This window comes from Scatophagus argus, chromosome 4 (genome assembly GCF_020382885.2).
Source record: "Scatophagus argus isolate fScaArg1 chromosome 4, fScaArg1.pri, whole genome shotgun sequence".
Taxonomy (NCBI): Eukaryota; Metazoa; Chordata; class Actinopteri; family Scatophagidae; genus Scatophagus; species Scatophagus argus.
In genome coordinates this window covers 9938238-9965305 of record NC_058496.1, presented here as the reverse complement: position 1 = coordinate 9965305, position 27068 = coordinate 9938238, and the positions used below count along the sequence as shown (strand labels likewise).

Here is a 27068-nt window from a genome sequence, read left to right as displayed (position 1 = left end):
AGTCCTATATATTCCTTTTTTCACCCAGTGCTTTCTTATAAATTGAAAAAAAATTCTCATTACACTTTCCATAAATTGAGAAAATGGATTCCCCAAATTGTTTTCCTACTAAACAGTGAACACATCAATTTGTGATGACTCAAAAACACCTGCATTTTTTATATTTAAACATCAGGTATACTGGATTTGTTCATTCATTAAAAAAGACAGGGACCTCTTCAGGAAGAAATAAATATGAAGCAAAAATAGTGCCATATATAATATCTAATCATAATGTGTTATTTTCAGTTTAATCAGTCAGTTTCCAAGATCAAATCACTGCAGAAAATCCATCATTGTATGTTCAATTACAGTAAATGATCATAAAAAGTGTTAGAAAATACAGAACACCACATGAACATATCTGATCTGCCTGTGAACGGCCACCAGTGCTGCTACCAACAAGTCAGACCAACAAGATACATTAACACTTCACACCTGTTTCAATTACAGTGAGTGAGAAGGCTATTTGCACATAAATCTGGCACGGAGACTGTCTGGCTTTATCGCATGGAAAGGTACTGTTGCCAAGGCTGCACGCAGACATGCTCAGCCTATGTGATGCTGCCAGCCAGCTCGTCAGTAGTAAACACAGCGTGTGTGATGTATGGGAATGTGGGCCATCTCTTTGTGGTGCTGCTTGGCATAAGGCCACAGGTAGAAGTCGATGACTGCGCAGTTGATGCTGCAGGTCTGTCCGTCTCGCTCTTGCACCAGCTTGCAAAGGCGCTCTTTGATCAGCTCCACGGACCAAATCGAGCAACCTCGGATCTCGACCTCCCTCCTGTCCCCTGAACTGAGCAGCTCGCCTGAGAGAAATGAGAGACGCACGTATAACAAAAGCAGTCATTACAGCTTACTGTTTTTAAATGTTTAGTTTCATTATAACCAGAGAAACACATGCACACACACACACTCATGTCTCACCGTTCTTCAGCGTCTGCATCAGCGCATCAGAGTATCGTAGCGCACCGAGGTAGACGAGAGCCTGAGGGACCCTGTAGTCTGCGAACATGGTGAGCCAGTCCATGTTGAGGATGTGTCCCTCTCCTCTGGCCTCCATGATGCCCCAGAAATCTGCCACCAGGATCTGAGCTCGTTTGTAGAGGGAAACTCTGTTCCCCTGAAACAAACAGGAGGGGGGCAGCTCCACACTCTGCTCATACTGTGTGCTGTTCAGTCATCTGTTTGTGCTTAAACCACTGCTATTCTTTACTAGGCAGATGTTCTTGCCCAGAGATAGTGTAATGGCAACACTGCATGTGCAGCGAGTATAGTTTAGTATAGTTTAGTATAGTCTTGCCACACTGTCTCTGGCCAGAAGGTGGAGCTCTTCTATCACAATTCATCTTAGCTTCTCCAATTTATCTCAGATCACATCCACTTCCTATATATTTTGAAGACGTTTATACAATTTGTATATTTCATATGAGACATTTGTGTCTGCACAAATATACAGTACATGTATTATACATTGAATGTGGAGGAAAAACTGAAGTAAATGACGGCTTTGTCTCTCTAAAATTACATGTACAAAAACCTCAAAAGCTATGTTTTTCCAAATGTTGTGGGAGTTATAATTTGATTCATTTGTAAATGGATACCTATGTAACCAGAAATTAGTGCGTATTTTATTTTGTATTTTTTGTATCATCTCATGTTTTGCCTCTGACAAAATAAAACCTAAACAACTCTTGTTGTTTTGAGCAAATAAAAAAAACATAAAATCTTGAAACCTTCAGATTGGCGAGTGGTAAAAATATTTCATTTGAAGAGAGCTTTGTCGGAATAATTCTCCGGCAAACATGAATACTTATCCACAAAGTTGCACACGTTTTAGACTCAACCCTCTGTAAATCTAACCTCGTACGTAGCTTCGTCTCTGTAGGAAGGGATCTTCTCCACGATGAGTTCCACCATCTTACAGGCGTCGTTCCCGGCCCGGCTGATAAAACTCCGGAAGCTTCCGCCGTGTTCCAGCAGCACGCGGCCGGCTTCATTCAACACCTTGTTAGAAAGATTCAGTACGTGATCTGTTCAGATTTAACTTCTCTGATGGGCAGGTGGTTAAGACCTGCATGCTTTCAGTTTCCTCTTATCATAACAGGAATACAGTTTAGCTAATAATTTAACACTGACAGATATTATGTTTGGTTTTTTTGTTAATATAAAAACAAGTTGAAGTAAACTAACAAAATCACCTAATCAGTCAAGAATTACAGCATGCAACAGGACAGGACAATATAATCCAAGGCACTTCATGTACTGCGTTGGAATGTAAACACACACAGTTTTTACACTGTTTTTTAACCTTCTGCTCAGAGTGTGGAGATGGGAGGGACGGGATGACGCAGTGCAGCGTAGTGATGTCGTGGAGACGGGTTCACGCAGAAGTCACCTTCACGCTCACAAGTGTCACATAGTACGCTTTACGAAGTTTTGAACAGGAGGTAAAAACACGGGCTACAAACGCATCTCTCGTGATACAAATGTAAAACTGCCGAAAGCGACGCGTGGATGTCGGCGTCGGTTTCATCACGTGCGCCTCAGGCACGGGACATCAACATGAGGATGTTCTGACCTGGTGGCGCTCCCGAAGCATCGGCATGGGTGTGTCGTTGTCTGATCGAAGGACATGCGCCAGCTCTTCCATGCTCATCTGAGAGAAGTATTTCGGATCAGTGATGGGTACACCTGTGGACAGACAGACAGACATGTTCAGATCCTTTACTGGCATAGAAGTGCTTTTTGTTTTTTTGTATGTAAAATCTTTATCAGCAAAGTGACTAAAACATACAGCTGTCACATGAATGGAGTGCAGTCGATGGATATTCTCAAGTACCTCAAATTTGTACTTCATTACAGCACTTGAGAAAACACATTTACATTCGTCAACTGCCAGTGAAGCGAGAAGAAGTGAAGCAGCCAGAAGGTTTTATCTTTAAACATGAACTACTGCGGATAAAGGTGACACTCAGCCCTACAAAATTATGACTTTAGTGCACTTTATTAATGAGAACATAACTCCACAGCAGCCATTTGTCTCAAGAGGCCCAAAAGACATCTTTTTTTTTTTTTTCTTTTGTCAGCCCATGAGTTTCGCACAATGGAGCAAAGCTACCTGTGCTTTTTTGAGAGACTCTCTCATAATTATAAAGGCCACACACTGCGAGCACTATGCCATATGAGACATAATTGATTCATATCTGGAGTCATTCACGTTAATTATGAGTAATTCACAGGCACATGCAGAGCTATAAGCAATTTCCCAGCAGTCCTAGTTCAAGTAAAGGGCACATACACAATAATTGGTAATAGTTGTGCACAACAAAAGCACACAGAAAACAGGAACAAGTAGAGACATCAAAAAAGGGCTTGAATGTGCATCTTTTTCTCCAGAGATGAAGCTGCAGGCATAAGGGATAAATCAATATATAATAAAGGCACATATGATATGTGTCACAGTTAAGAGCACCTATCTTTTCCTCATAATTCTGTGTTGTTGCTTCTTTCTGAGCAGAATTGGGTTTAATTTATGTGTAAGTTGAATCCCGCAAAAATGTAAGTAACTGCTATGATGCATTACCTCAAACTTGCACCCAAGAAAGGAGGTCAATTGTGTGCAGGCTTAATCAATGTACTGTCACACAATAAAGTGTGTTATTTTCACTGTAATTAAAATGCTGTTGTGACATCCCTTTAACCAAGCAATACACTCAATCCTGGTTTTCATTTATTTGCACTCTCACCTTCCTCCATGGCTCTGCTGATGGCAGCACACAGGGTCATGTAGCCTGTGTACGTGGTCCCTTTATAGGTCACTTCACACTGCTCAGCTTCTTTGTCTGGCCAAAAGGAGAAGTTCATGGTGTCGACCACAAATACCCAGTTCAAGGCCTGCAGTGTTGAAAAAGACAAATTATTAACACGAGAAAAAAGCGCCTGGAAACCCGAGAGCTCTACCACAATGCAAGCAGGCAATTACTGTGGTAAATACACACTTTAAAGCCTACATTTCTCGGTGTTCTGCTATGGGATATAAACATGTGGACACGGGTGACGCTTGAGGTAAAAATATTCAATTATTACTATATTACAAATCAAAAAAAACTTCAGCAAAAGTACACATGTCATCTCAGGAAAATGTGTGTAAAGTATCAAAGAAAGTCCTCACTATGCAGACTGGCTCCGATCAGAGTGTTACAACATCATAGTACATCCCATCATGCAATTTTTCATCACAAACACAACTTGGATGTAAGAGCATTTTAATGTTGTAGTTCAACGTTGAACCAATTTTAGATACTCCATGCACTACTACTACCGTAGTAGTAGTACAACTACTACTACTAGAGTACAACTACTACTACTAGAGCACTGTATCATTAAGATATAAGTGTATCATAGATAGACAGATAGATACCTTATTGATCCCGAGGGAAATTCAAACATAAGTGTTTTATTGTAAAGTATCAATCAGAAAAGTGACTAGTATCTAAAGCTAAATGTACTGGCATTAAGCAGTGCGCTATTTACAATCTCACAGGTAGTGGAATAAAAGAAAAAAGTAGCATAAAATGTAAAGTACAAGTACCTCAGATTTGCACTTAAGTACAGTAAATGTACTTGGTTAAATTCCACTGATGAAATGGCAATTTAGTCCGAATATCAGGCTGTATAAAAAGCTTTAAACATTTTTAAAATAGTTGACCATTTTAGAATTTTTTCGCCACTGAATGTAAGCATCATGTTAACTCTCGTAAGAAATTAATCATTATGTGATAATCTACATTTATGACAATCCAGACTACATTAGACAACACACCACATCTCAGTCCATCCAAAATTTCACTCTGCATTAATCGCAGGGTCGAAGACATGACTGCTGGGCCCTCATAGCTTTAGTGGAATCATATAGTCATTACGACCCGTCACCTCAGTAATGGAGTACTGTTGCTGCCACTGAACAAAATTTATTACACCATTCACTGGTCATGTATACTTGTGACACACTCCCCTGGTCACAGGTGGGTGCTGGAGCCAAGGGATTTGCCTTTTTCCAGCCACTGGCGGTCAGATGGTCGCTGTGTCGAAGGTTGTAGAGCATCTCTGCCACCTTCTGCACTCCCTCCTCGTCCACAAACACATCCCGACTCCGCTCTGCTATAAACTGGCCAGACTCTCGGGGGCACAGAGGTGACCTCATGATGAGAAGGAACACACCTGACGGGACACATGAACACGTAAGCCCATAAACAAGGTTCGTGTTTGCATGGAAACACATTCATGTTTTGTGAGTTTGCAAATAAACCTTGATAAGTCTAGGGTCTATTTAGACACATTACAGAGCTCAGGTACAACTTCTGAGAGCATGCACGGGTGGATGCTGGGGGAGAGATATGAGCACCGGTGCCCTTTTCATGCTGAAACACCAATATCCCATATACATCTCAGGGGACGTGCCATTTTAAAGATTATCCCCCCGCTTTATTAGATAAGTCACAATGAAGAAAAACATAATAAAGATGGGCAGGACGTAACAAAGCAGGAACACCTTCACCAACCAACGTCAATCTCATTTCATGTAAGGAATAAATATATAACTGGAAAGAAATAGAGTGTCACCACACAAAAGCCCAGCTCAAAGGAGAATCTCTGGCCAAGTCCATTATTAAAACCAAAAGAACTAAATTACACCTTTCTCTGTCCAAATCTCAAAGCTGCCTCGTCTTTTCCATCCATCTGAAGTGTGTTAATGATGTGTTCCTCATCAGACTGATAACAAAAATAGTGTGACTCAGAAACATGACAAGAATGAATTTCATTTTCAGTGCTCTTTCTGTGGTGAGTCACGTGCTTTACTTTCCACTGTGACATTTTAAAAAAAAGGGTCGCTGTTGCTTTTGAAAGAGCACAACTGTCCGAGGGTCTGTGAATAGTGCAGGTGTATGACGTCCTGACGTGTCACTGAAAAGCTCCAGGAGCAAAGTGCAGGTAGTCACGGACTGAGGTGTAGTCATGCTAAACCCTACTATGGACGCTATCGAGCATTCACATTCGTCCTGTCAGAGATTCAAACTTCCCAATATGATTACTTACTACTTTATTCGTACACAGACGGACGTTGTACTTAACTTACCGGTGAATACGGGGAGGATATGCCCAAAGAAACTCTAACAGGGAGGGGACAATTTGTCCTTAGAAGGGCTGCGATGTGCTACAAACTCGTGCTGCCTGGTGTTTCCACTTCCTGGTGTCCAGCTTTTGACCAATCAGAGCTTCCGATGTGCAAACGTCATCGCTTGGCAAACCAATAATAGGAAGTCAGGAGGCGGGAACCAGCAAACTACCCATTCCTTTAATGAATATGTAATAATAACGAACCACCGTGTATGCTAATTGGCCTTGTGTATGTTCTGAGTCAGTTGAAGCCACAGATGGCATTGTTTTAAAGGTACGGGTGATCAGATGTATCCACTTACCACCCAGTGAACATGTATTAAAGCGAAATTTAGTACATATTAGGTAAGTGAACACAGTTGTCAGGTTTCTGTCTGCTGATTCCAGCCACCAGCTTTAATGTGAAAATCCGCTGCTTTTCTTTGTCTTATGCGTTAGCAAATTATAAATTGCCGTAGGAAAAACAATGTGCAGACGTCAGCTCTGGCTGTGGAATTTAGCGATGGATGTTTCTTCTATTATTTTTTGATCAGTTTACCCAAAATAATCTACAACAGGGATTAAATTCTCGATAGCTGTAGCTTTCAAATACAGCAATAACAATAGTATGAAATGGCAGCAGGACTGTGACCTTCAAAATAATAACTTTTTGCCCAAATAGGCAGACAACTGATCCAGCTGCAATTACTTCCCAAAATAATAATAATAATAATAATAATAATAATAATACAATCAACAAGGAATCATTACAAATGCAAACTGGTTCAGTAAAAAGTGGCACCATCTTTATTCATTTTACAACTTGACAAAGTGAATTCTACAGCATGGAGAGCAAACAAGTGTAGAGCACAGAAAACTGTAGGGACAAAGTGGATAAGTTCAATAACATTTGTTAAATTTCCAATAAAATGTCTCAACAAATTTCTAGCTTCATATTTCCATTTGTTACTCAAATTCTTTTGATTTATTTTACCACACAACTAACCATGGGTATCCTTACAAATTAGTCAGACTGTCCTGTATCTCATGTATACAAGAATCCCAACTGAAACATCCCAAAAGCCATTGTGAAGAATAAAACTTCCCACATCTCTAAAAACAAAACATAAATGGTTCCATATGGAAAAAAAAACATAGTTTACATTCCGAATGTTGCTAATGTTAATGTGGTACAACTGTGTGTGAAGGGACAGATATAGACAGCAGAAAGCACACCAACCCACACACTCTTGACTTGCTCACACGCGTACACACAGGACCGATCTAAACCGCAGACACAAACATACACATACACAAGTCATAAAAAACAAAACCATCAAAAAATAAAGGTTATGTTTATTTTTGTCTGTCAGGAGACTAGAAGAATATCTTGATAGATGTGAGTGGTAGAAAAAAAAAAAAGCAAAATGTATCTGATACACTAAAGGACTAGACTCTTAAAAATGCAGAACATCTACATTTTTTTTTATGCACAGGAATGTTGGACATTTATTTCATTAAAAAATACAAAAATAAAATTCAAAAAAAGACACCCACAATCCAGAATAATAGTCTGAAGGGGATATGTTGGACAGGGGCAGAAAGGTTGGGGGGTGGGGGTGGAGGGGGGCGGGGGAGTGGGGCAATCTGAGTCTGCTTCAATCTGAGTCTCCTGGGTCTACAGCAAATGACCAGAGTACTGCTTCACACTGAAATAAAAAGAGTGGAAAAATAAATAAAATGCACAAGAAAAATGCAATTCACAAGTGGATGACAGTGTAAATATATAGCTATGCAACTGTGGGAGGATGAAGTCTTGGGAGGAGAAGGAATGGGAGGCAGACCGGGTAGAGAGAGAGAGAGGGGGGGGGGGGGGGGGGGGGGGGTTTGTTGGGAAGGGAAGAGGTGAAACAAGTGGTAGAAGGAGAGTGGGGGAGAAGAGGAGGAGGGAAAAGAGGGGTGTGGTTAGTCCTTGTGTCCAAGCAGGTGCAGCACACTGATGGAGGAGGAAAGGAAGGAAGAGGGAGGCAGGATTAGTTACCATGGCAACACTACACTACTAATGGAGGCAGCAGCAGTAGGTCTACAGCTGTGTTAGCATTCGGGCTAAGCTTGGATAGCGTCAACAAGGAAGTAGTGTGTGTTATACGTGCGTACTGGGTGCCAAGGGAGACAGAAGAGGAGGAGCCTGTGCTATTTGGCAGACTGTGATTTGTTGTCGGTTGATCTAACTAAAAACAACAAAATCACTAGTCTTCCACACAGCAGCAGCCAGGGGAAGAATCAATCCACTCCCTGCTTCACAGTGAAACGGCTTAGATGGCAGATAGACATTCTGGGTTTGTTTTTTTTTTTTTGTCTTTCTTATACCAATCATATTCAGTGGACAGATGTGACAGTCAAAGAAACATGTCAATCACACTGACCCTTTTCCAAAAAAAAAAAGAAAAAAAAAAAAATTCTGCAAAATGTACACTGATTAAGTTTGCCAACTCCGTCACAGCCATTTCATGCAAGAGGAAGGTTTGAACTAGTTGCAGGTTGCATGGGGGGGAGAAAGGAAAGGTGTTAGTGAAGAAGAGACTGCAGGGAACAGAAATGCATAACCCAAAAAAAGTTGGTTAACTTGTATTAGGATGCAACTTCAGAAAAAACATATTTATGCATTCACAGTCAACATGAATTGATCAGTGGATTGAAAAAGAGTAAAGACAGTACGTATCTAAGTATTTGTAGTACTTTTGAGCTTGAATGAGTTTACAAGACTGCGCTTTCTAAGATGGGTTGCAGCAACAAACTTTTTCTGATGCAACCCGACAGATGTGAGCTCAGGCCAGAGTAAGAACACACGGAACAATTTTCAAATGGTTCCACTTTGAGAAGACAAGCCAACAGCCTTGATGAGCACAAGTTATTTTAATAAATGGTTCAATTACAACTAAAGGTGCTGAATCAAGAATCGAAATCTTAAAAAGATGGAAGTCAGTGTGAGACAATGAGGCTGTGTCAACACTTGCCTGTTCTGTAGAAGGAACTGTGCATTCTGGATCTGATCCTGGGTGCCAGTGATGGTGATGATTCGGTCCTCAGAACCTTCCAGAGGTTCATCGATCTTGATGGAGGCCCCAGACTCGTGGCGGATCTGTTTGATCCGCTGGCCTCCCTTACCAATGATAGAGCCAGCCAGCTGTTGTTTGGATAAAGAAAAGAGAAAGGGTGGGGTGGGGAAGAAAGAAAAAGAGGGAATGCGGAGAAACATTTTAAATACGTGTGCAGCTTAAAATATGTTTAAAAGAAGAGGCACAAAAGCATGATTCACATATGTAAAAGAAAACGTGTAAATATGACAAGATTACAATGATCTTGTCTAGTGTGGGTGTATATGGAGTCAATGTGTGGGCAATAATAAGTCACACTGGTCCCTACAACTGGAACACTGCACCAGTCATTTAGTTGCTGCACACATGGTGAAATGCCATTTACATAAGGATAATGAGAGCGTAGATGACATTATCACATAAGCACACCTGCCAACCTTGGAAAAATCTTATAACCACAAAAGAGTGCTGCTCAAAGTACTAATTCTCGTTTCAACTGTTGAAATGACTGAGCCAAATTTTTTTTTGTCCTGATTCTAAAAATGTCACCACTCTGTTCCATAATGTTACATTGAAAGTTAAAGATTTGAGTAGATCTGCTTAAAACAAGTTTTCCATTAATATTTGATTGTATATGACTGCTTAGGAAAACTGATAACTATGAGTGAATTGCATTCAGTTATTTCATGAAAATTATATTGTAACGTGTTTTCATTTTCAGGTGTTTTCCCAGAAAAGTATACTGTAGTGTAGAAAACAATACAACATACTAATGCCACATTGCAATGTAAAACGCTGTCAATCATGAGTAAAAACAGGATTTCCATTTATATAAAAATAATTCAATTAGCTTACATAAAAAGATGCACATCACATAGACGTAGTGAAAAAATGTTACATATGAAGTGCAGGCCTTTGTAACTAGAGGTGTTGCATTATTATTATCTGCAGCTTTAAGGTGGCTTATGTCAAAAAATTATAATTATACAATGTGCAAAATGCATGGTGCATGAATTTTGAGAGGCAGAGGTATGGCCACTGCTAGTTTGCTGGGAACTTTTTGTTAACTTTTTAGGTAATTCTATTTTATGTGCTTTTTTGCATTCTGCCATGATCTGCTTCACTCTGTTGCGTTTTGTTTGGCCGCAATACAGTCCTGTGGAAATTACGTTTAACAACCTGGAACACATCCACTAATATAATGTAACATCACTTTGCCAAATGAAACTCCTGTTTAACGAGAAAGCTAGCTTGCAAATTGCAAAATGTTAGGCTAATCATTAACTTTTTTTTTTCCACCAAGGTTGGCGGGGCTGCGTCAACCTTGAGGAACCAGCCAGCTGGAGTGAGGAGGGGCATGAGAAGGATGAAACTGATGTCGCAGTCTCTTGAAATGACATTGTGTATTTGTCAACCATGATCATCCCTGCTTGACATTTGGATGAAGGCAGTGGAATGAACGCAGTGGTACGATTGTTCGAACTCTTCATTTTTTGCTTTACTGCGGACTAGACATTACTGCCTCTTGCTGTTAGACTTGAGCACTGCTCATGCACAGTTAAACTCACAGATATCTTAAGCTTTTTGCATAGTTTGGCAAATCGTACCAGCGTGCTTTGGTATCAAAATGCATATAGGTTTGCTGGTCAGCATATGGCAATAAGGGTGTTTATTCAGTCGCTGCCTGTTATTTATGACATGACGGTACAAGTGGGTGAGGTAGACTGATCTCACTTTGGTGTGCTCGTTTGCATGTTAATCCGTTATCATTTACTCACATCTTTAGGGATCGTCACTTGTGTGGTGATAACAGGGCCACCCATGTCATTGTAGGAGCCACGTCCACCTGATGGAAAAAGGGAGGCGAGAGGTGAAGCCCAAAGCAAGCAAAGAGTGCAAAAACAGAAGAAAGTAAATTGAGCAATAAAAAAAAATAATAATAATTTGCTGCAAATCTTTCTATTTGTCTGATCATTGGGGGGAAAAAAAAGAGAAGTGAAGAGACTCACCTGACTGGTAGCTATCCCAGGAAGAACTGTTGTCTGAGCAGGAGAGAAAGCAAAAAAGACCACTGACTCAGTGATAAACATTAAAACAAGTTATTTGACATTTAACATTAAACAACAAATATTAGAATTATCCATTTCAATACTAAATACTAAATATAGGGATGTGACTGGTCACACATTTTCAACACATCTCGTGAAGAAAACTGAATGATATATAATTATCTCTTCATGCCATTTTCAATTTTTCTTTTTATAAGCAGAGATACTTAAAATATCATTACATTAGTAAAAATCCACAATATAGCCCTTGAGTAACCAAGACACATTACTGTGAGCTCTCATGTCCTTTCGGCCAGGTTGTCATGGAACTTATTGTCATTCTGTTTATGAACACTGAGACAAAATGCTTTGACACTACAGTGGGTTGAAAACACAGAGGCCTGCACATTAAGACACATCAACAGCTGAGAAGCCACATCCATATACTGACACGGGGGGTGGGGGGTGGGGGATAAGGCTTGGTACTTACCATAGCCTCCTCCGCTCTGTGAAGAACAAACAGAAACACAAACAGGTTACATACAGCATAGCAGTCCAACAAATGTATGGATGATGCAGCAGCTTCATCTATAGAGTACACTCAACTAAAAGCCACCCAGTTTTCATCCATGAGACTCCTCCTCCTTCCCTCCCTCCATCCCCCCTTCCCGTCTCTCCTTGCATCTCCATCAGCCCCCATTTTCACCTGCTGCTGTCACCAGGGCAACAGGCAATTCAAAAAGCTGTTGCTGAGCAACGGCAGGCAGTATCCTGCCAGCTTTCAGTGAGAGAGAGTGAGAGCAAGAGCGAGAGAGAGAGAGAGAGAGAGAGAGAGAGAGCGCAAGAGAGAGACCTTCTAGTCTGTCAACAAAGCGTTTATTATTTCCTAGCAACCAACCACGGCCTCCCCATCCCTCCCCACCCCCAACATCGTCCATCTCTTTGCAGGAAAAACAGGCTGGCCGTGAAAAGTACACAGTAAGAGGGCAATTATAGCTGATTATTATGGGGTGTCTCCGGCTGTGGTGATTATGGTCATTTGGTGGGAAGGCTTAAACCATGCCAAAACTAGCTTGGATGCATGGCCAGGGCTCAGATGACTGTGCGCACGCATGTGCACGAGTGACCAGCTATGTCAATAAATCTCTATTATCATTACAACACAATGGACAATCACAGCATATTGTCTAGTGCTAGGACGAAAGAGTACGCTAGCCTGAGGATGCTGGCGCCCAATGTGATGCTAGAATGAGATCTGCATGTATTTAGCAAAGGGTCACTAACCATGTTATCGCTATAGCGATCCGGTCTGCCTCTTCTGTCACTGGTGACGAAAGAGTGTCACACGAGGAGGGAGGGAGGGGGCAAATACAGAGAGAGAGAAAGAGAGAGAAATGTGGGTGGGGGTGGAGAGAAAAAAAAAATGCTTACAAAAAAGCTTGACAACATTCCAAAGGAAATTTCTGGTCTAGGTCAAACTGCACACACACACCGAGCAAGATTACAGTATAAACACATTTCCTCTCAGCCATCTTCCCACACAGTAACAGGAACAGCTCTGACAGTGTTATAGTGAGAGAAGTGACAGGTGGTGGTGATGATGATCAGAGCCAAGGGCTGCTGCCTTCACCCCCAAAAGCTGAGCTCAAATTAAAGAATTAAAAATGTGTTTGGATTTATTTGGTACTCTTCATACATACGAGCACCGATGTTTCAGTCATGTCAGACTACAGCAACAACATAACTTCATATCACTTGTTGCTTTTCTTTTGACAGGGTCTCGCTGTAACCATGGTGCATTACATACCCGTGTCATGAGTTAGAATGACACAAATTGAGAAAAATATCAGAAATCAAAACATTATTATAAAGGATATCACAAGGAGGCCCTGAAATTATTTTTCAATAAAAAGTATTAGCCATATGTATAGTTTGATTATCATGAATATTATCTGGATGTAGACAGCTGAGACTTAACCAAGTCCAAGTCTTGATAGCAATTATTCTGGTTTTCACTGGATACATATTAGATGTATAGAATTTATCTGAACAGCCCACCATGACAGTTTATTGATATCGATGTTATCATCACATCAGTTGCGTCAAAGGATTTTAAATATTAGCATCTTAGTGAAAAAAAAAAAAAAATTCTGACAATATGACGGGCCAATAAGGTTCAACTGTCAGTGGCCAGGCCCAATTGCATGTTAATTTAAATTTTTTAAAAATTGCACATATCATTATTTCATCCGAAAATATCGGCATATCAGAAAAGATCCAACACTGTAAATTTGAAAAGGTCAAAACAAAAGCTTAAGTACAACAGAATGTTGCTTTGAACTGCATGTGTAGAAAAACGACTGATATAATTGCAAGACAGTTTGTGAAAACTTGCTGTTTTGCTCGGGGTTCAAGTGACAAATGTCATCCTCACATCAGCACATGAATGATCCTCACACACACCACCACAAATACATTTTCTCAACCTTAAAAACACTGGAAGTGAACAGCACACTGGATGGGTTATTAACACAGGAAAGAGGAAGTCATTAGTGCACTTCCGTACAAAACACTCTGAAATGGAGAATCAGGGAAAGAGACTTATACAGACTAGGGCAATACTGTAGGGCAATGGGTGTTTGCACAACAGTAGTTAGCACTGAGGGGTAAGGATATGAAAGGGGGGGTAAATGTTATTTTCTTACAAGCTATGAGGAAAAGTGGATAACCAGTCATAATGGGGGGAAAAAAAAAATCAACAATTGAGTAGTAATGCAGTGAAATATGGGATGTGTAGGAATACCTCAACACTTACAAGTTAATTTCAAACCATGATGGCCAATCATTTGTCAGTTGTCAATAGAAATTATGCTGAACACCTGTCAGCACTATTAAATGAGTGATTCCTCGCAAAGACCAAAGCGTGAAATACAACTCTCGGAGAAGCACCACCCAGTGGCATTAGTGAGGAACCTTTGCTTCAGTTAATTACTGTTACAAGGCGCCTCCTGGTACTGGGGCCAGGGCAAGTAATAAAATAACACAATATAAGAATGTCAAAGTATCCCTGTTAAAGACAAGTTGAGAGATTTAGGGAAAGGTATGTGGGACAGAAACTTACTTTGACCTGTCATCTGAGCCACGGTACGAGTCATAGTAACGATCATCTCTGTGGGCAAGATGGAAATGAGACACACACACACACACACACAGACACATACACATACACACACACACACACATTGATGAGCACACAAAATTAATGGAATGATAACCATGAATACAAAGATTTCCAGAGCGGTGCACAATGTAACATGATTACACGCAGAAAACTGGACGAATTAGACAAAGTAAAGCAAGACTGGTTCATCTGTGAACAGAATGCCTTGAATGGGGAAAAAAATCACCTGAAGAAAGATTAGATTTTGGACAGTATATAGAGGAAGGAAAAAAAATTATGCAGGGGGAGATAAGCAAGTGGACTTTAACACAAAAGAGCATCTGAAATACATGTATCAAACATTTAGAAATCAAGAAGTTAACAGGTATAAAAGAAGTATACTTCAAACTAATGAGTTGGATCATGCAATCATTTGGCAAAATAAGAACACTGACAAGATATTGCATGTATTAGGCATAGACAGTCTGTCTGTTGTCCATAATGTAAAACAGATTTATTTTGGAAAAAAGTTTAAATGCAAACAAACTCAATTAAGTAGCCATGAGTGACAGAAAGAAGAGCCACAGACTGTGCATCATTCATGTTCATATCTTACCCTCCTCTGTGTGGGTGTCCCATGGGAATGTTGCGTCCACGGCCACTCCCCCTGGAAACCCTGCTTGGGTGGGGAGGAGGAGGACCTCTGCGTGGACTCATCTCATCATAATCCCTACGGGAGGGAGGCATCGGTCCGCGTCCAACTCTGCTAGAGGACATTCGTTCAAACCCACGATCTCCACCGCTGGATCTGCCTCCACGCATAGGGAACCCTCCCATAAGCCTGCGACCACTGCCCCTCTCTTCAAACATCACAGTGAAACCGCCATATTCATAAGTTTCATCGTAGAAGTTAGGGTCGTAGGGCTGCGCACGTCCCTTTATGGGAGCCTAAAAGGGTTGAGGTTGAGAGAGAGAGAGAGAGAGAGAGAGAGAGAGAGAGAGAGAGAGAGAGAGAGAGAGAGAGAGAGAGAGAGAGAGAGAGATCCTGACTTGCTCTAGGATATCTGACATGTATATTTTATAGAAACACTCTGCTGAGAATAAATAAGAATAAAAGTGCATCTATTAGCAACAATATACAATACAATATTCCTTCAGTACAACAAAATGTCTCTGAAAAGGCATTAATGCCATGATGCAGCTCCAAAAAAATTCAAAATCAGCCGCAGCACAACATGCTGTTGACATCTGTTCACATTTGAGTGTCTTTCATTAGGCTACATTTTAACTTTAAGTTTTCGTCAATCAGAAAAAAATTTAATTAATGGCTTCAATGGGCTGCAGTTCAAATCACAAAAGAACCCTTTCCACCATGGTACAAGATACCTACTTCAGCGATGAGCTCCAGCATAGTCTTGATACACTCCACTACCCTCTCCATTTTACCGCCGACCAGCACCACCCGGTCTGTCGACTGAGGACAACACTCCTGAAACAGCTTGATGCTGGTCTTTGTGTTCTGAAGACATATCAGACACAAGCAAACATAAGTGGCACAAGAAAAAAAAAGCTGTTACATGACAGGCTAGTTGATCCTACTGGGGGGAAAAAAACCCCAAGCATTACACACATCATATCACAAGTGTGTCATTTTAGGGATATTTCTAAATCTTGAGGTACAGAACATAAAAGACTGAGCAAAAACAACATAACCAATAAGAAATCAATTTAAAAAAACTCAAATAACATAAAACAAAAAAAATTAACAAGAGAAAAACTGTATCCTCCAGCTGGGCTTAATCCAGTCATTTCAAGAAGCGCGTTCTTGTTACAACTGAAGAACTGGCAGCAATAGAAGACTGTAAGAATGCATGTTGTACATCACTCACATATTGCAACGTGTAGACCGTTCTCAACCTGATCTAACTGCAAAAAGCTTAGCCCCACCAACATACCTCCCGGAGCTCCTTGATCTTGGCTCCTTTCACCCCGATGATTGAGCCAGCCAGGCTCTGGTGGATCAACAGACGCAGCTCACAGTCAAAATCCATGCCATTGTACTGCTGGTACTGAGGGAGACATTTATATTAATACTACGACACAAGCTGCTTAGTTCTCTTAAAAAAAAACAAAACAAAAAAAAAACCTCAAACCTGCCCGATGTTATATTTCTTCTAATTCTGGCAAGACGTACAAAGGTGACAGCAAAGAGATATTTACACATGTATAAAGGGTGGAAGACACGCCATGAGAACAGAAAATCTGAGTTGTTTATAGCTTAAAAGTTCCTATAGTAACATTTTTTTCTATCAGTTAATTGTAGATACAGGTGCATGGCAACAGTGTTATACACAGACTGAAAACAGCCCAGATGTACTCAATCTAAGCTACTTACTTGCAAGTGAACTTATGTAAAATGATACAAATGCAACAAAAAAGAAAGATGTAATTACAACAAGCACAGTAAATTTAATTTTGAACCAGAAAGACTGTAACGCAAAGCACATTTCTAACAGATAGCGATAACTGTTCATGTTCGCACATTTTCAAATCAACATTTTAGTTCACCGGGTTCAACTTGACACAAAGAGAAATGAAGAAGCTCAACAAGTCCTCACCTCTTCCAATGTCGGAATAATCTTCAGCAGGATTTCTCCAACCGTCTCTATGTCGGCACTGATGCTCAGGATGCTTCATGTTTCACCCATCAATAAGCAGGCAGCGCACAGCCACGCAGAGAAGGTGGCGTTGGGAGTGCCAGCAAGGCATCCCAGGGGGAGGGAACAACATGTCAGATCAGAGAATTCATGACATCCCTTTATTGCCATAGATAAAATGAGACTAACACAGCTAAACGAACTGTTGAGGTCCAGTGTTTTCTAAACTTCTCACGGTATTTCATTGATTATTCAACACTGTAACTGGAAAAAAGCTGGTATCCAAACAATACAATGAAAAGAAAACAGTCTTTTGTCCAGAGAAAAGAAGAAAAGAGACAAAATAAAAAGGGACCCAAAGAAAAGTGACTGCATTTGGTGACCACTGAAGGGGCAAGACGGGGAGGGTGAAGCCTGAGGAGGATCTGGCAGGAATAAGCACCAACGGTGCCAGAGAGAACTCTAAAGTCCTGAAGTATAGTTTGGTGGATGCACACCACAAAGACAAAGAGCCCTAATAAGGTGCCCAAAACAACTCTGAAAGATCAGTGCAGGTGGAGAGAATGAATTAATTCCCTCTCTTATTTTTATCATTAGCAAAGCATCCCAGTTTAGCAATTTGGCTTGGACAGTGAATCTGGGGATTCATTTGTACAACAAATTGTAAGTTAGATTTTGCTGTCTGCACCCACCTAGTGACGTAATAAAATAAACACAATGAATATACGAATCAAGAGAACTTAAGCACAGTTTGTACATGGAGGTAGGGTGGTACACAGCTGAGGAAGAGTAACAGAGCAGATTATACCATGGAAAAATGAAGTTTGCCACTGCCGGAGATGATGCTTTTTAAGGGGGTGGGAGAAGCGATAAACATAAAACCAAAGAATGCAGGTATGGGTAGACAGAGAGATTATGTTTACTTCCAATACCTCCAGCAGTCAATAACAAAATTAAGAGGAAGCAGAAAATAGGACAGGAAAAACACACACACAAATAAGACTTGAGTCCTAGCTTGCCTTTTGTGTTTCAGAATGATGAACAATCTGAGTCTATCAGTATAATGGGGGTATCATAAGGAAGGAAAGAATGGGATGATGCGAGAAGCAGGTGAGCTTATGAAACTAAAGAAAAAACAAGAACACCAGTATATCCACTCAGAGGGGGAAGGGAGGTGAAAACGCGAAAGAGGAGAGATAATCATCAATGAAAATTAAAGAAACAAAAAAACACGGACATGTTGCACAGATTATAGGAAAGATTTAAAAGGACAGTGGCAGATTGTGGAAAAAAAACCCTGACAACACCAGCCTAAGTTTCAATGTTGACGTGACTTTAAAAATGGCATATAAAAGGATGCTGACATGGCTTTTACAGGCTCAACAGGCAGATTTGGACATGAACGCATTTAGGCATTTAGACTCAGGCTAAAATACTGTGAGAACAGGTAGGTTAAAATACAGTGACTTGACAGAGGCAGGATGACTATTATTCATCTCTTCTTGTTTGTTTGACCTGTAGTCAGGCAGTGAGAGGGAGGAGCTTAGGGACATACCGCTCAGGCCCACTGCTGTCTGGGACTGACACACTGGCATTGTACTGGGCGTGGCATGGGCAGGGGCCAGGGCCATTCGAGCACAGATGTCAATCAAGTAAGGCGCCCATTTAGGGACAGGGCACGATTATGGACAGGGCCAACCAAGGTGTCAGGTGGGCGGGCGCAGGAGGGGCCATCCAGAACATGGGCAACAGAGGAGGAAGTGGGCAAAAAAGTCAACAGTAAAATAATAAACAAGGGAGAGGGAAGAGGAATACATTTTTAATATACAGGCTCTACACTGTTCAAACGTGACTTTAATTTGATTCTCTCAGAGATTGGTTTGTCAAAGAGAGAAAAGGAGAAAATGTAACATTGGAAAATGGGTAATGGCATATTAAGAACATGAAGAGTTCAATGTTGGGGAATAGACCACAGACAGTGAAAAAGAGGGGTATAACAAACTGTGGAGGACCAGAGAAAGAGGCAATGACATTGAATGAATTAGGAATTGATCAGGTTGCCTTAACATTACGAAAAAATTTGTTAGCTGGCCTAGCAGGGGACTTCATGAACACGTCACTGTGCTCGTAAATTTAAATTAACAGGAGCATCAGTGTAGCCACAACAGCAGTTACAATAAATTATTAATATGGGGAAACAAATTGACAAATTATGACAAGGGCCAGTTTAGCTGAGGTGAACACATGATTTTCATGTGACAAGAAAAAGATAAAAAACCAACCCCAGAGGGATTGTCAGAATAAGAGAAGGCTATTATTGCAGGCAACAGCTAACCACACCCCTTGTTTAAAAGAGGAAAACATTGCCAAATACCAAAATAATTCTTTAATCAGTTATCCAGGGTATATGTAAAAAAGTACTGCAGTCCTATAGAGGAGGCTGGGTAGATTTGAGAGGCTGAACATCAGTGGAGGGAGAAATAAAAGATATAAAATAAAAATTTGAAACAAAACAAAAAACAGGATGTATAAAATAGATGTACTCACATCTGTACGAAGGGCTTTGATGTTTTTGCCACCCTTTCCAATTACAGCTCCTGCATTCTGAAAAAACAGAGAATACTTACAAAAACTGAAACCATAACAAAGAAATGAGAAAATGTGAACTATGTTATTGCAGTTCACAATTAATTCCAGGAAAATCCCAGTGAGTGAATACCACAAATAAAGGGTGGAAATTGCATTTTCAGAAAGGCAGAGAATTGATATGGGCAAAAAGAAAAAAAAAAGAAATCAGCAGCCTCAGTGAGGGTGTGCACACATAATAAAGGAACAAAAATACAAACAATCACATAAGGGTTTGATGTGAAATGTGACATGAAAGGAGAGCCAATTTACTTTGCTCTGCAGGAGGATGCGAAGCTCAACCATCTCGTCCGAGTTCCTGGAGCGCTTAAATGATTTCTGCTCATCTGCATCCTCAGCAGGGCGCTTACCTGGCAAAAGCAGATTAAAACACACTGACAACCCTACATGCACAACTTTTCATAAGAGAAAATGTCATAATCAAAAAAGACCACAGAAAGTAGTAAAGCACAGAATCACAAGACTTTTAAATTCTATTGACATATTTTAAGCTAAATAAACACAGTTTACTATGTGCAAAGCTAGGAAAGATTTTTTTCCCATAAAAACATGAACATATATTTGGGAGAAGAGACCAGTGCATATATATGTCTTAGGTCCCTAACAACTGCACACAGATTTAAGCGCGTGGAATAAGGAGTGAAAGATCTGAATCATAGATGACTAATTTCAACATTAAGAAATCTTCCACACTTCCATTGCTATCCTTTTCAGCACATAATGCACAGACATTTTTTAATGTGGGAACATTTGTCAAAATCTGTTAATAAATCGATTCATTTTAACAACATAACTAATAATGTCAAGAAGCTGTGTTTATACCGTTAGTTTCTGTGTTGCTGAATGAAGTATCTTCTTGCTGTTCAATTTCTGTCTCCATGGTCTTCTGACAGCAGAGAAGAAGTGGTGAGCACCTTGGTCCGAAGCAAAGAGGAGAGAGAAGCAGAAAACTGGCCCCTGTGAGCTGTGGTAATCTGTCAACATCGCAATAAGGGAGGGGAGAAATAAGACAAGACAAGCTGGATTCTCAAGATCCTGTTATTCAAGAACCAAGGATGAAATGAAATTAGAGAAAATCTGGCCGAAAACCTGCACTCACCGATATTTATTTCAGGGACAAGGGCGTGTTAATAGGCGGAACTAAATTAGCAAGGACCAAACAGCTGCTGCGACCTGTCGGGGAGGGAGAGGCTAGTTGAAACACTGAAATGTAATAATGAAAAAGTCTCAGTGATTGGGTAAGTCTAAAACGATCCCATTGTGATCACATACATCACGTTTCATCTCTCTTTTAACAAATGTGATTGATATTCAGTGTATACAAATGCATAGTATGGGCCATCATTATTCGAAGAGGCACAATCAGTTCAATGTTATCAGTTATCACATATTGACATTAAAAGAAGCAGGCATTTTGTAATGTTTCGGAAGTAAAAGAAAAGTGAGAATTTAACGGCCCCACTAAGGACCAAGAGACGAGTTATTCAGCTAGTAACTAACCAATAACACTAAAGATAGATTCCGTTGCCGAAATAACGTCAATACGCTGAGTTACTGTTATCTTAAACAATCAACACGGCACAGTTTCAAGCAACATATAGTTTAACGACTGGAGTCAGAAATTAAGTCGTAAAATGGGTCCGCTGATTAAATCGAAAGTGGGATAACCAAGGTCCATTGAAACCCAACTTGCTAAGCTAAGTCGACGACTGTGGTTAATGTTAGCGTTAGCTACCGGGATAACATTAGCTAACTATCCTGGAGGAAATGCGTTAGCTACCAGCGTCGTCACGTACTTCCGATTAGCAGTTTCACTAAAAGTCGGTCGTACTCTTTTCAAACACTTAACTAGTTGTACACGACTTGGGGCATCGTGATGTGTCGCTGACCTAATACGACTATGATGTAGAAATACTGGCAGTCGATCAATACCAAGACCACCCCGAGTCACCCAGCATAGCACCTAGCTAATTTCGCCATGTTGCCGTAATTTCGGTTGAGCACAAGGGAAGCTAGCCAGGCCAGCTAATTAGGCATCGCTGTAGTGTATACTACATAATCAACGGATTGCCTGATAAATACATATTTCCTTTCATAATATCAATGCACTTTAACTGCATTAGGCTCACGGTAGCTAGGGAAAAAGTAAAATAGCGTCAAAACACAAACCTGCGGTGCAACACCTCACTCGTCCCCCTTCTTTCTCTACCTAACTTGGAAACATACGCGTTTGGTTTCCGTCTGCTGATTGGTTGAACAGAACGCAAAGCTAACAGGCGAGAGTCACAATTGGCCATAAGAGATGTCAATCTTGCGCTCCGAGGCGTTCCCAAAGCGATACGATAAACCCGCTTTCCGGATGCAGGTTACATCCCAGTTTAGCTATTCACGTTATTTTTGTTAATAAGTTTTGATCTGCGTGCATAATGTTAATTTCTGCCCTTTTGATAACTTGTACAAGCATAATCGCTAGGATTCACAACTGCTGTTGTATATAAGAGGTGGTGTGGTCATGCTGTATGGACACAACGAGCAGGTACAGTAGTATTAACATTGCAAAATAAGTTGGTCAACTTTGGCGCCTTTGCAACTGCTTACCACAACACTTCATGGAAGAGGCTGTTTCTCAGGTAATGAGTGACCATCTTCAGAGAAACGGGGCTTATTCGTGTTGATATGATCACAGAAAGATAACAGACGATAACTCTTCTGTGTTCTTGAATCAATAATCTAATCTCTCCTGTCGATAACTCGCCGCAGTGGAGAAAATAACAGAAAGTCAAATACAACCAAGGAAAGAGGATGGCTCCTGAGATCCAGGCCGTGGTGGGAGCAACCAAAGCCTGGTTGCAGTCCTCCTGGCACGTCCAGGTGCCCTTTGCCTGGTTGGAAGCCTGTGTGGGGTGGCTGCAGGAAGAGGCAGGAGGAGCAGGCCATCTGTCCCAGCAGCAAATCAACCAACAGGTAGGCAGGATGTCTGACTACATGGAGGTAACAAGGTGGTTAGGGCTGTTCTCAGCTCTAGCGTGTCCTCCTTGAACTTTCTCCAACCATCCACTGACTCCTGGTTGATGTCCTTTGACACCTTCCCACTTGATTCTCTGACTAGTTTTGGTCTGGTGTCTGCAGACAGGCAAAATAAATTTGCAATTTGAATGATAATCGTTTAAGCCCTTTAAGGAAGACAAAATGAAAAAAATAATTTCATCCTTACAGCGGTTCTATTTTGTCTTGCGGTTTGGGACCAATTACCTCTCTGGGGTGATCCTGTTTTTTGGCTGAACCACTCTAGGAGTAAACCAGTTTGAAATGAATAATCTCCTTGACACAGCAGGTGTTTTTCTTTCTTTCTTGTATGGAAAGAAATTCCGGCCTACTGACACACTGCACACGCATATAGCAACTCGGCATTTAAGAAGCTGTTTTATTTTGGATGGCAATCCAAGTCACCTCAAAAGTTGCTATGTATACTGTGGAGCCCAGTATACAAATGTTGTTGAACCTTACATGTGTATACTGCACACTGAAAGATCAATACATTGGAGAAGACAAGAAGAAAAGCCGAAGACTACTGTCTACTACTGTTAGCTGAAAACAAGAATGTCATGCTGCAGGGGGTCGTGATAGGCTAAAGTGGATGATTGAGGACTAAAATAACACCTCCTGATCTGACAAATCCTGGTTTCTGTTGCAACATGCGGATAGCAAGGCAAATTTTTTTTGTGTAAACAACATAAATCCATCTTGCCAAGTGTCAGCTGTACCAGCTGGTGGTGGCGTCATGTGGGGGGTATGTTTTCCTGCATTTTACGCATCATTTGTACCCCACAGTGTACCAAAATATTGCTGCTGAACAGCTGTGTCGCTCCATGGCCAAAGTTTTTTTGTTTTTTTTAAATTCAAATAGACATCATAAATATCGTCTCCTGATGGTTCCAAGAACATGAGAATAGTACAAATAATTAAATAAGTGGCCCACATGGTCACTACCTAGAACCCGAGAGAGCACTTTTTGAATGATGTCAACAGGGACGTTCATATTGTGAATAAGACATCAAAAATCCGCAGGAACTTGATGACACTGCTGAATCACTCAGCTTAAACTTCCTAGTGACGTCTGTGGGTCTTTGTTGAATCATTTCTTTGGAGAATTTAAACTCTTCTAATGGCAAAGTTGGATCTGAGCACAGCACTGTGGCTGTAATGGGGTTACTTTTAGCATAGCATAATTTAATGGTCATTTATGTCATGAAAGCAAACGTAACCAATATGTCTAAGAATTTGACTTCTATAACTGTTAATACAGGATATTATAAAATAAATCTCATAGTAGAAATCACATGATTACATAATATTATATGAAATTGTAGGTGCTAGACCAGTGGCTGTTGACAGACCTGCGGGACCTGGACTACCCTGTTCTGCCGGAGGGACTCTCTCAGGCCCAGAAGACTGAGCTCAGCGGCACCTTTTGCGTTCAGGTACACACTTGTTGATCATACATTTTGTTTCATGTTTTCTATATGATTAGAAAATGCCTATTGGTTGGTAGAAAATTATAAATTAGCCAACATTGGCTCAGAGGACTCACTTTGGCTGACAATTAAAAGGCAACCTTGTTAAAAACTAACATGTACAAGCAGCAAACTGCATTCCGAGGACGACGATATTTGCGCCTGCAGCTGAATACAGGCAAAAATCCCATGTTAACCAACAAAAAAAAAATCGTGTGTCACGAAAAATAGTAGTCCACAACGAGCAAAGCAATGTTCACTTTGTCTTGATTAATGTGTTATAATTCAATAAACCAACCCAAAATAGATAAAAATTCACACAGCAAGCTGTTGTAGCCAAACCAAGTGCATGTTCAGTTCACAAATAAGACCAGCAATTCTAGTACAGTTCATTATACTGTAATATTACTGTAGTGTCAACCATTTTACTCCATACTGAAGAAATTCATTTGCATGGAAAGGCAACACATCTAAAGCTCCCACTCTCTTTCAGGTTGACTCATTACTGGATATCAGCCAGCCTGCGTATGGTCAGCTGCAGAAGTTGAGGGGCACAGACTGTGCGAATGACGAGGTGTCTGCTGTCACACAAGCCACCCAGAGGCCATGGGAAGCCAGACCAACCCGCATGCTGCTTTTGCAGGTTTGAGGCATTTATGAAACGAAGTATATAGAATATAAAAAGAAATCAAAGTAGACAAGTACAGTCTGTAAAAGCGTATGAAAGGGTAACATGCTGGGATATAAGGTACAGACTGTAATTTTCACTTTAAATATTCGACTTGTCAGTGCTCTATGGTTTAGCTTAGTGCTGGTGTTGCTTAGAAACGTCACAATGGATTTTATTTATTCTTTAGTGTTTCTCCTTTTGAGCAAGTCATGTGATGGAAAGACCTCTGGCACTGAAAATGCATTGGAACCACTGCCAAAAGGCAGGATAAGAAAGCAGATATGTTCAACCTCAAGTCCGCACTCGCAAGGATATGTACTGAAAACACAGAAAAACTGTTATTTCCAAATGCATGTCTAGATTACGTTTTAAGCATAAGTTAAGTTTTGAGAAGTGTGACTTACATGCATAACAGTATTATATTAGCAGTATGTCACAGCTAAATATGCAACTTTCATGTTAGTTTTAATTTGTTTCTCTGGTTTTGTTATACATGCAACAGTTTAGCGAAGTAATAGTAATTAAAAGTAATTTTGTGATATTTTAAGAAAGTAAATCTGCATTAATTTTCCAATCATTTCCTTGCTCATTTGTTCAGTGTCTTTGTTGTGCAGGTGACAGATGGGGTTCAGAGCTTGGAGGCCATGGAGTATCAGTCTATACCTGCTCTCAGCATAGATCTCAGGTTAGGAATTGATCTGTGGAACGCTTAACTGCACCACATTGTCTAAGAAGAAGTCTTTTTTAAAGTAAATTTAAAGCAGAAGAAATAGAGGAACTGCTTCATGTCAGTCATTATGTCAAAAAATCAAATAAAATTGAATAAATATTTCTGTGCCATTTCTCATTAATTAAAAAGGCATGACTGATTGAAACCTGGGAAAAAATTTTGTACTATTTTAGTTTTTAAAGAAACTATATGTTTTAAAGGGATTGTTTGTAATCCTCAGGCCTGGTGTGAAGCTCCAGTTGCGAGGGCGGATGTTTTGCAGACTTGGGATGCTTCTGTTGGGACCGTCCAACGTCAAGGTTCTGGGTGGTGAGGTGGAGGACCTGGTGGACAGGAATAATCAGGTAAAATTTAAACCAATGCATCTTTAAGTTTCCTGTATACAGCAGTGTATAACATGCAAATGAATGCAGATCAAGTGATACATTTCTATACTATTCTGACAGGGCAGGATGCTTAGTCGGACGTTGGGGCTTCCTGAAGAGGAGCAGCAGCAGGGGGAAGAGGTCTCATCAGCACCACAACAAGGTAGGTTCATGAGCACTTTTGTATCGTTTAATGGTACATCATGTGGTACAAAGGGCAGTAGAATATGAACAGTATATAACAGCTTGGCATAAATTTGATGAGAAACTTTTATTTGATATGAAATAAAGCCTGTTTAAGAATGTAAATGGACACATTAAATTGCCTGTTTTTTTTTCTTTATGTTATTTGACTTATTTATTTAACTGACATGGATCACTGGTGTAACAATCACATTTCTTTGCTTAAACTACCAGAATCAGAAATAAACATGAGCATAATGTTGTGCCTATTTTGTTTTTTTATTTAGGTAACCAGGAAGTGGAGCTTGATGATGCAGAGTTGTTGGCCAATCTGGAGGTCCAGGAGGCGGTGGATAGGGTTCAGGTTTGGCCTGGTCAAGACAGTGGCTATGGGACACTGAGTGAGACCTCTACTCAGTTCTCGAGAAGCTCCTCTGTCAGAAGCGTAGTCTCAGCAGCCTCTTCCAGGTAGGTGAAAAACAATGTGATGTCTTGATATTTTGATGTACCTTGCCATTTTGAATTTTAGAAGAATAGTATTTGAAAACAATACTAGCATTTATCTTTCAGCTATTTTAGCAACTTTGTATCTCCAGTCTGTTTGATAACCTAATTTTAGTAGTGTTTTCTCTCATGGGTTAATGCACTACACTAATCATGACATAGAATGCAGAACAAGCTCTCTGGTGTCAAGTTATTGGAAATGTACAAACTTCAAGCTGTAATCCAACATAAATCTTAACAGTTGTGAGTTATAGTTATATGGGCTGTAAAATCAGCACTGTTAAAACACTCGGAA

At 40.4% G+C, this 27068-nt stretch overlaps 3 protein-coding genes and 1 long non-coding RNA gene across 10 annotated transcripts in view; 1 reads left to right on the top strand and 3 right to left on the bottom strand.

Moving 5' to 3' along the window:
- Positions 1-271: 271 nt before the first annotated feature.
- Positions 272-6322, bottom strand: c4h9orf64 (chromosome 4 C9orf64 homolog). The gene is made up of 7 exons (XM_046387611.1): positions 6179-6322; positions 5057-5262; positions 3789-3936; positions 2621-2733; positions 1903-2046; positions 967-1162; positions 272-848 (listed from the first exon to the last, which is right to left on the bottom strand). Exons 2-7 carry the CDS (start codon positions 5243-5245, stop codon positions 619-621), a joined length of 1020 nt encoding a protein of 339 aa, XP_046243567.1. The 5' UTR covers positions 5246-5262; positions 6179-6322; the 3' UTR covers positions 272-618.
- A 660-nt stretch (positions 6323-6982) lies between these two features.
- hnrnpk (heterogeneous nuclear ribonucleoprotein K) lies at positions 6983-22107 on the bottom strand. 4 transcript variants are annotated; one of them, XM_046387604.1, is made up of 17 exons: positions 21977-22107; positions 20907-20980; positions 20630-20781; positions 20060-20157; positions 19709-19765; positions 18717-18760; positions 17123-17195; positions 16460-16573; positions 15895-16023; positions 15121-15452; positions 14466-14513; positions 12629-12668; positions 11835-11850; positions 11306-11338; positions 11075-11142; positions 9216-9385; positions 6983-7907 (listed from the first exon to the last, which is right to left on the bottom strand). In XM_046387604.1, exons 3-17 carry the CDS (start codon positions 20685-20687, stop codon positions 7877-7879), a joined length of 1311 nt encoding a protein of 436 aa, XP_046243560.1. In that variant the 5' UTR covers positions 20688-20781; positions 20907-20980; positions 21977-22107; the 3' UTR covers positions 6983-7876. The 4 variants fall into 4 exon arrangements, with proteins under 4 accessions (XP_046243560.1, XP_046243562.1, XP_046243561.1 ...); XM_046387606.1 differs by having other exon boundaries at positions 20630-20721; XM_046387605.1 differs by having other exon boundaries at positions 20907-21010; positions 21977-22026.
- rmi1 (RMI1, RecQ mediated genome instability 1, homolog (S. cerevisiae)) overlaps positions 20911-27068 on the top strand; it is an 8186-nt gene continuing 2028 nt past the window's right edge. Inside the window, exons 1-8 of one of the 4 annotated variants that reach the window (XM_046387601.1) lie at positions 20911-21045; positions 22568-22771; positions 24178-24288; positions 24815-24964; positions 25606-25676; positions 25942-26065; positions 26168-26249; positions 26557-26737. In XM_046387601.1, coding sequence (XP_046243557.1) covers positions 22610-22771; positions 24178-24288; positions 24815-24964; positions 25606-25676; positions 25942-26065; positions 26168-26249; positions 26557-26737 — 881 coding nt within the window. In that variant the 5' untranslated portion in view covers positions 20911-21045; positions 22568-22609. Of the gene's footprint in view, positions 21046-22120; positions 22438-22567; positions 22772-24177; positions 24289-24814; positions 24965-25605; positions 25677-25941; positions 26066-26167; positions 26250-26556; positions 26738-27068 lie in introns of those variants that run through there. The other 3 variants (XM_046387603.1, XM_046387602.1, XM_046387600.1) reach the window with 3 other exon arrangements.
- The window catches only part of LOC124058390, a 15633-nt gene continuing 14482 nt past the window's right edge, over positions 25918-27068 (bottom strand). Inside the window, exon 4 of the long non-coding RNA XR_006843241.1 lies at positions 25918-26044. This is a non-coding gene — a long non-coding RNA (uncharacterized LOC124058390). The remainder of the gene's footprint in view (positions 26045-27068) is intronic.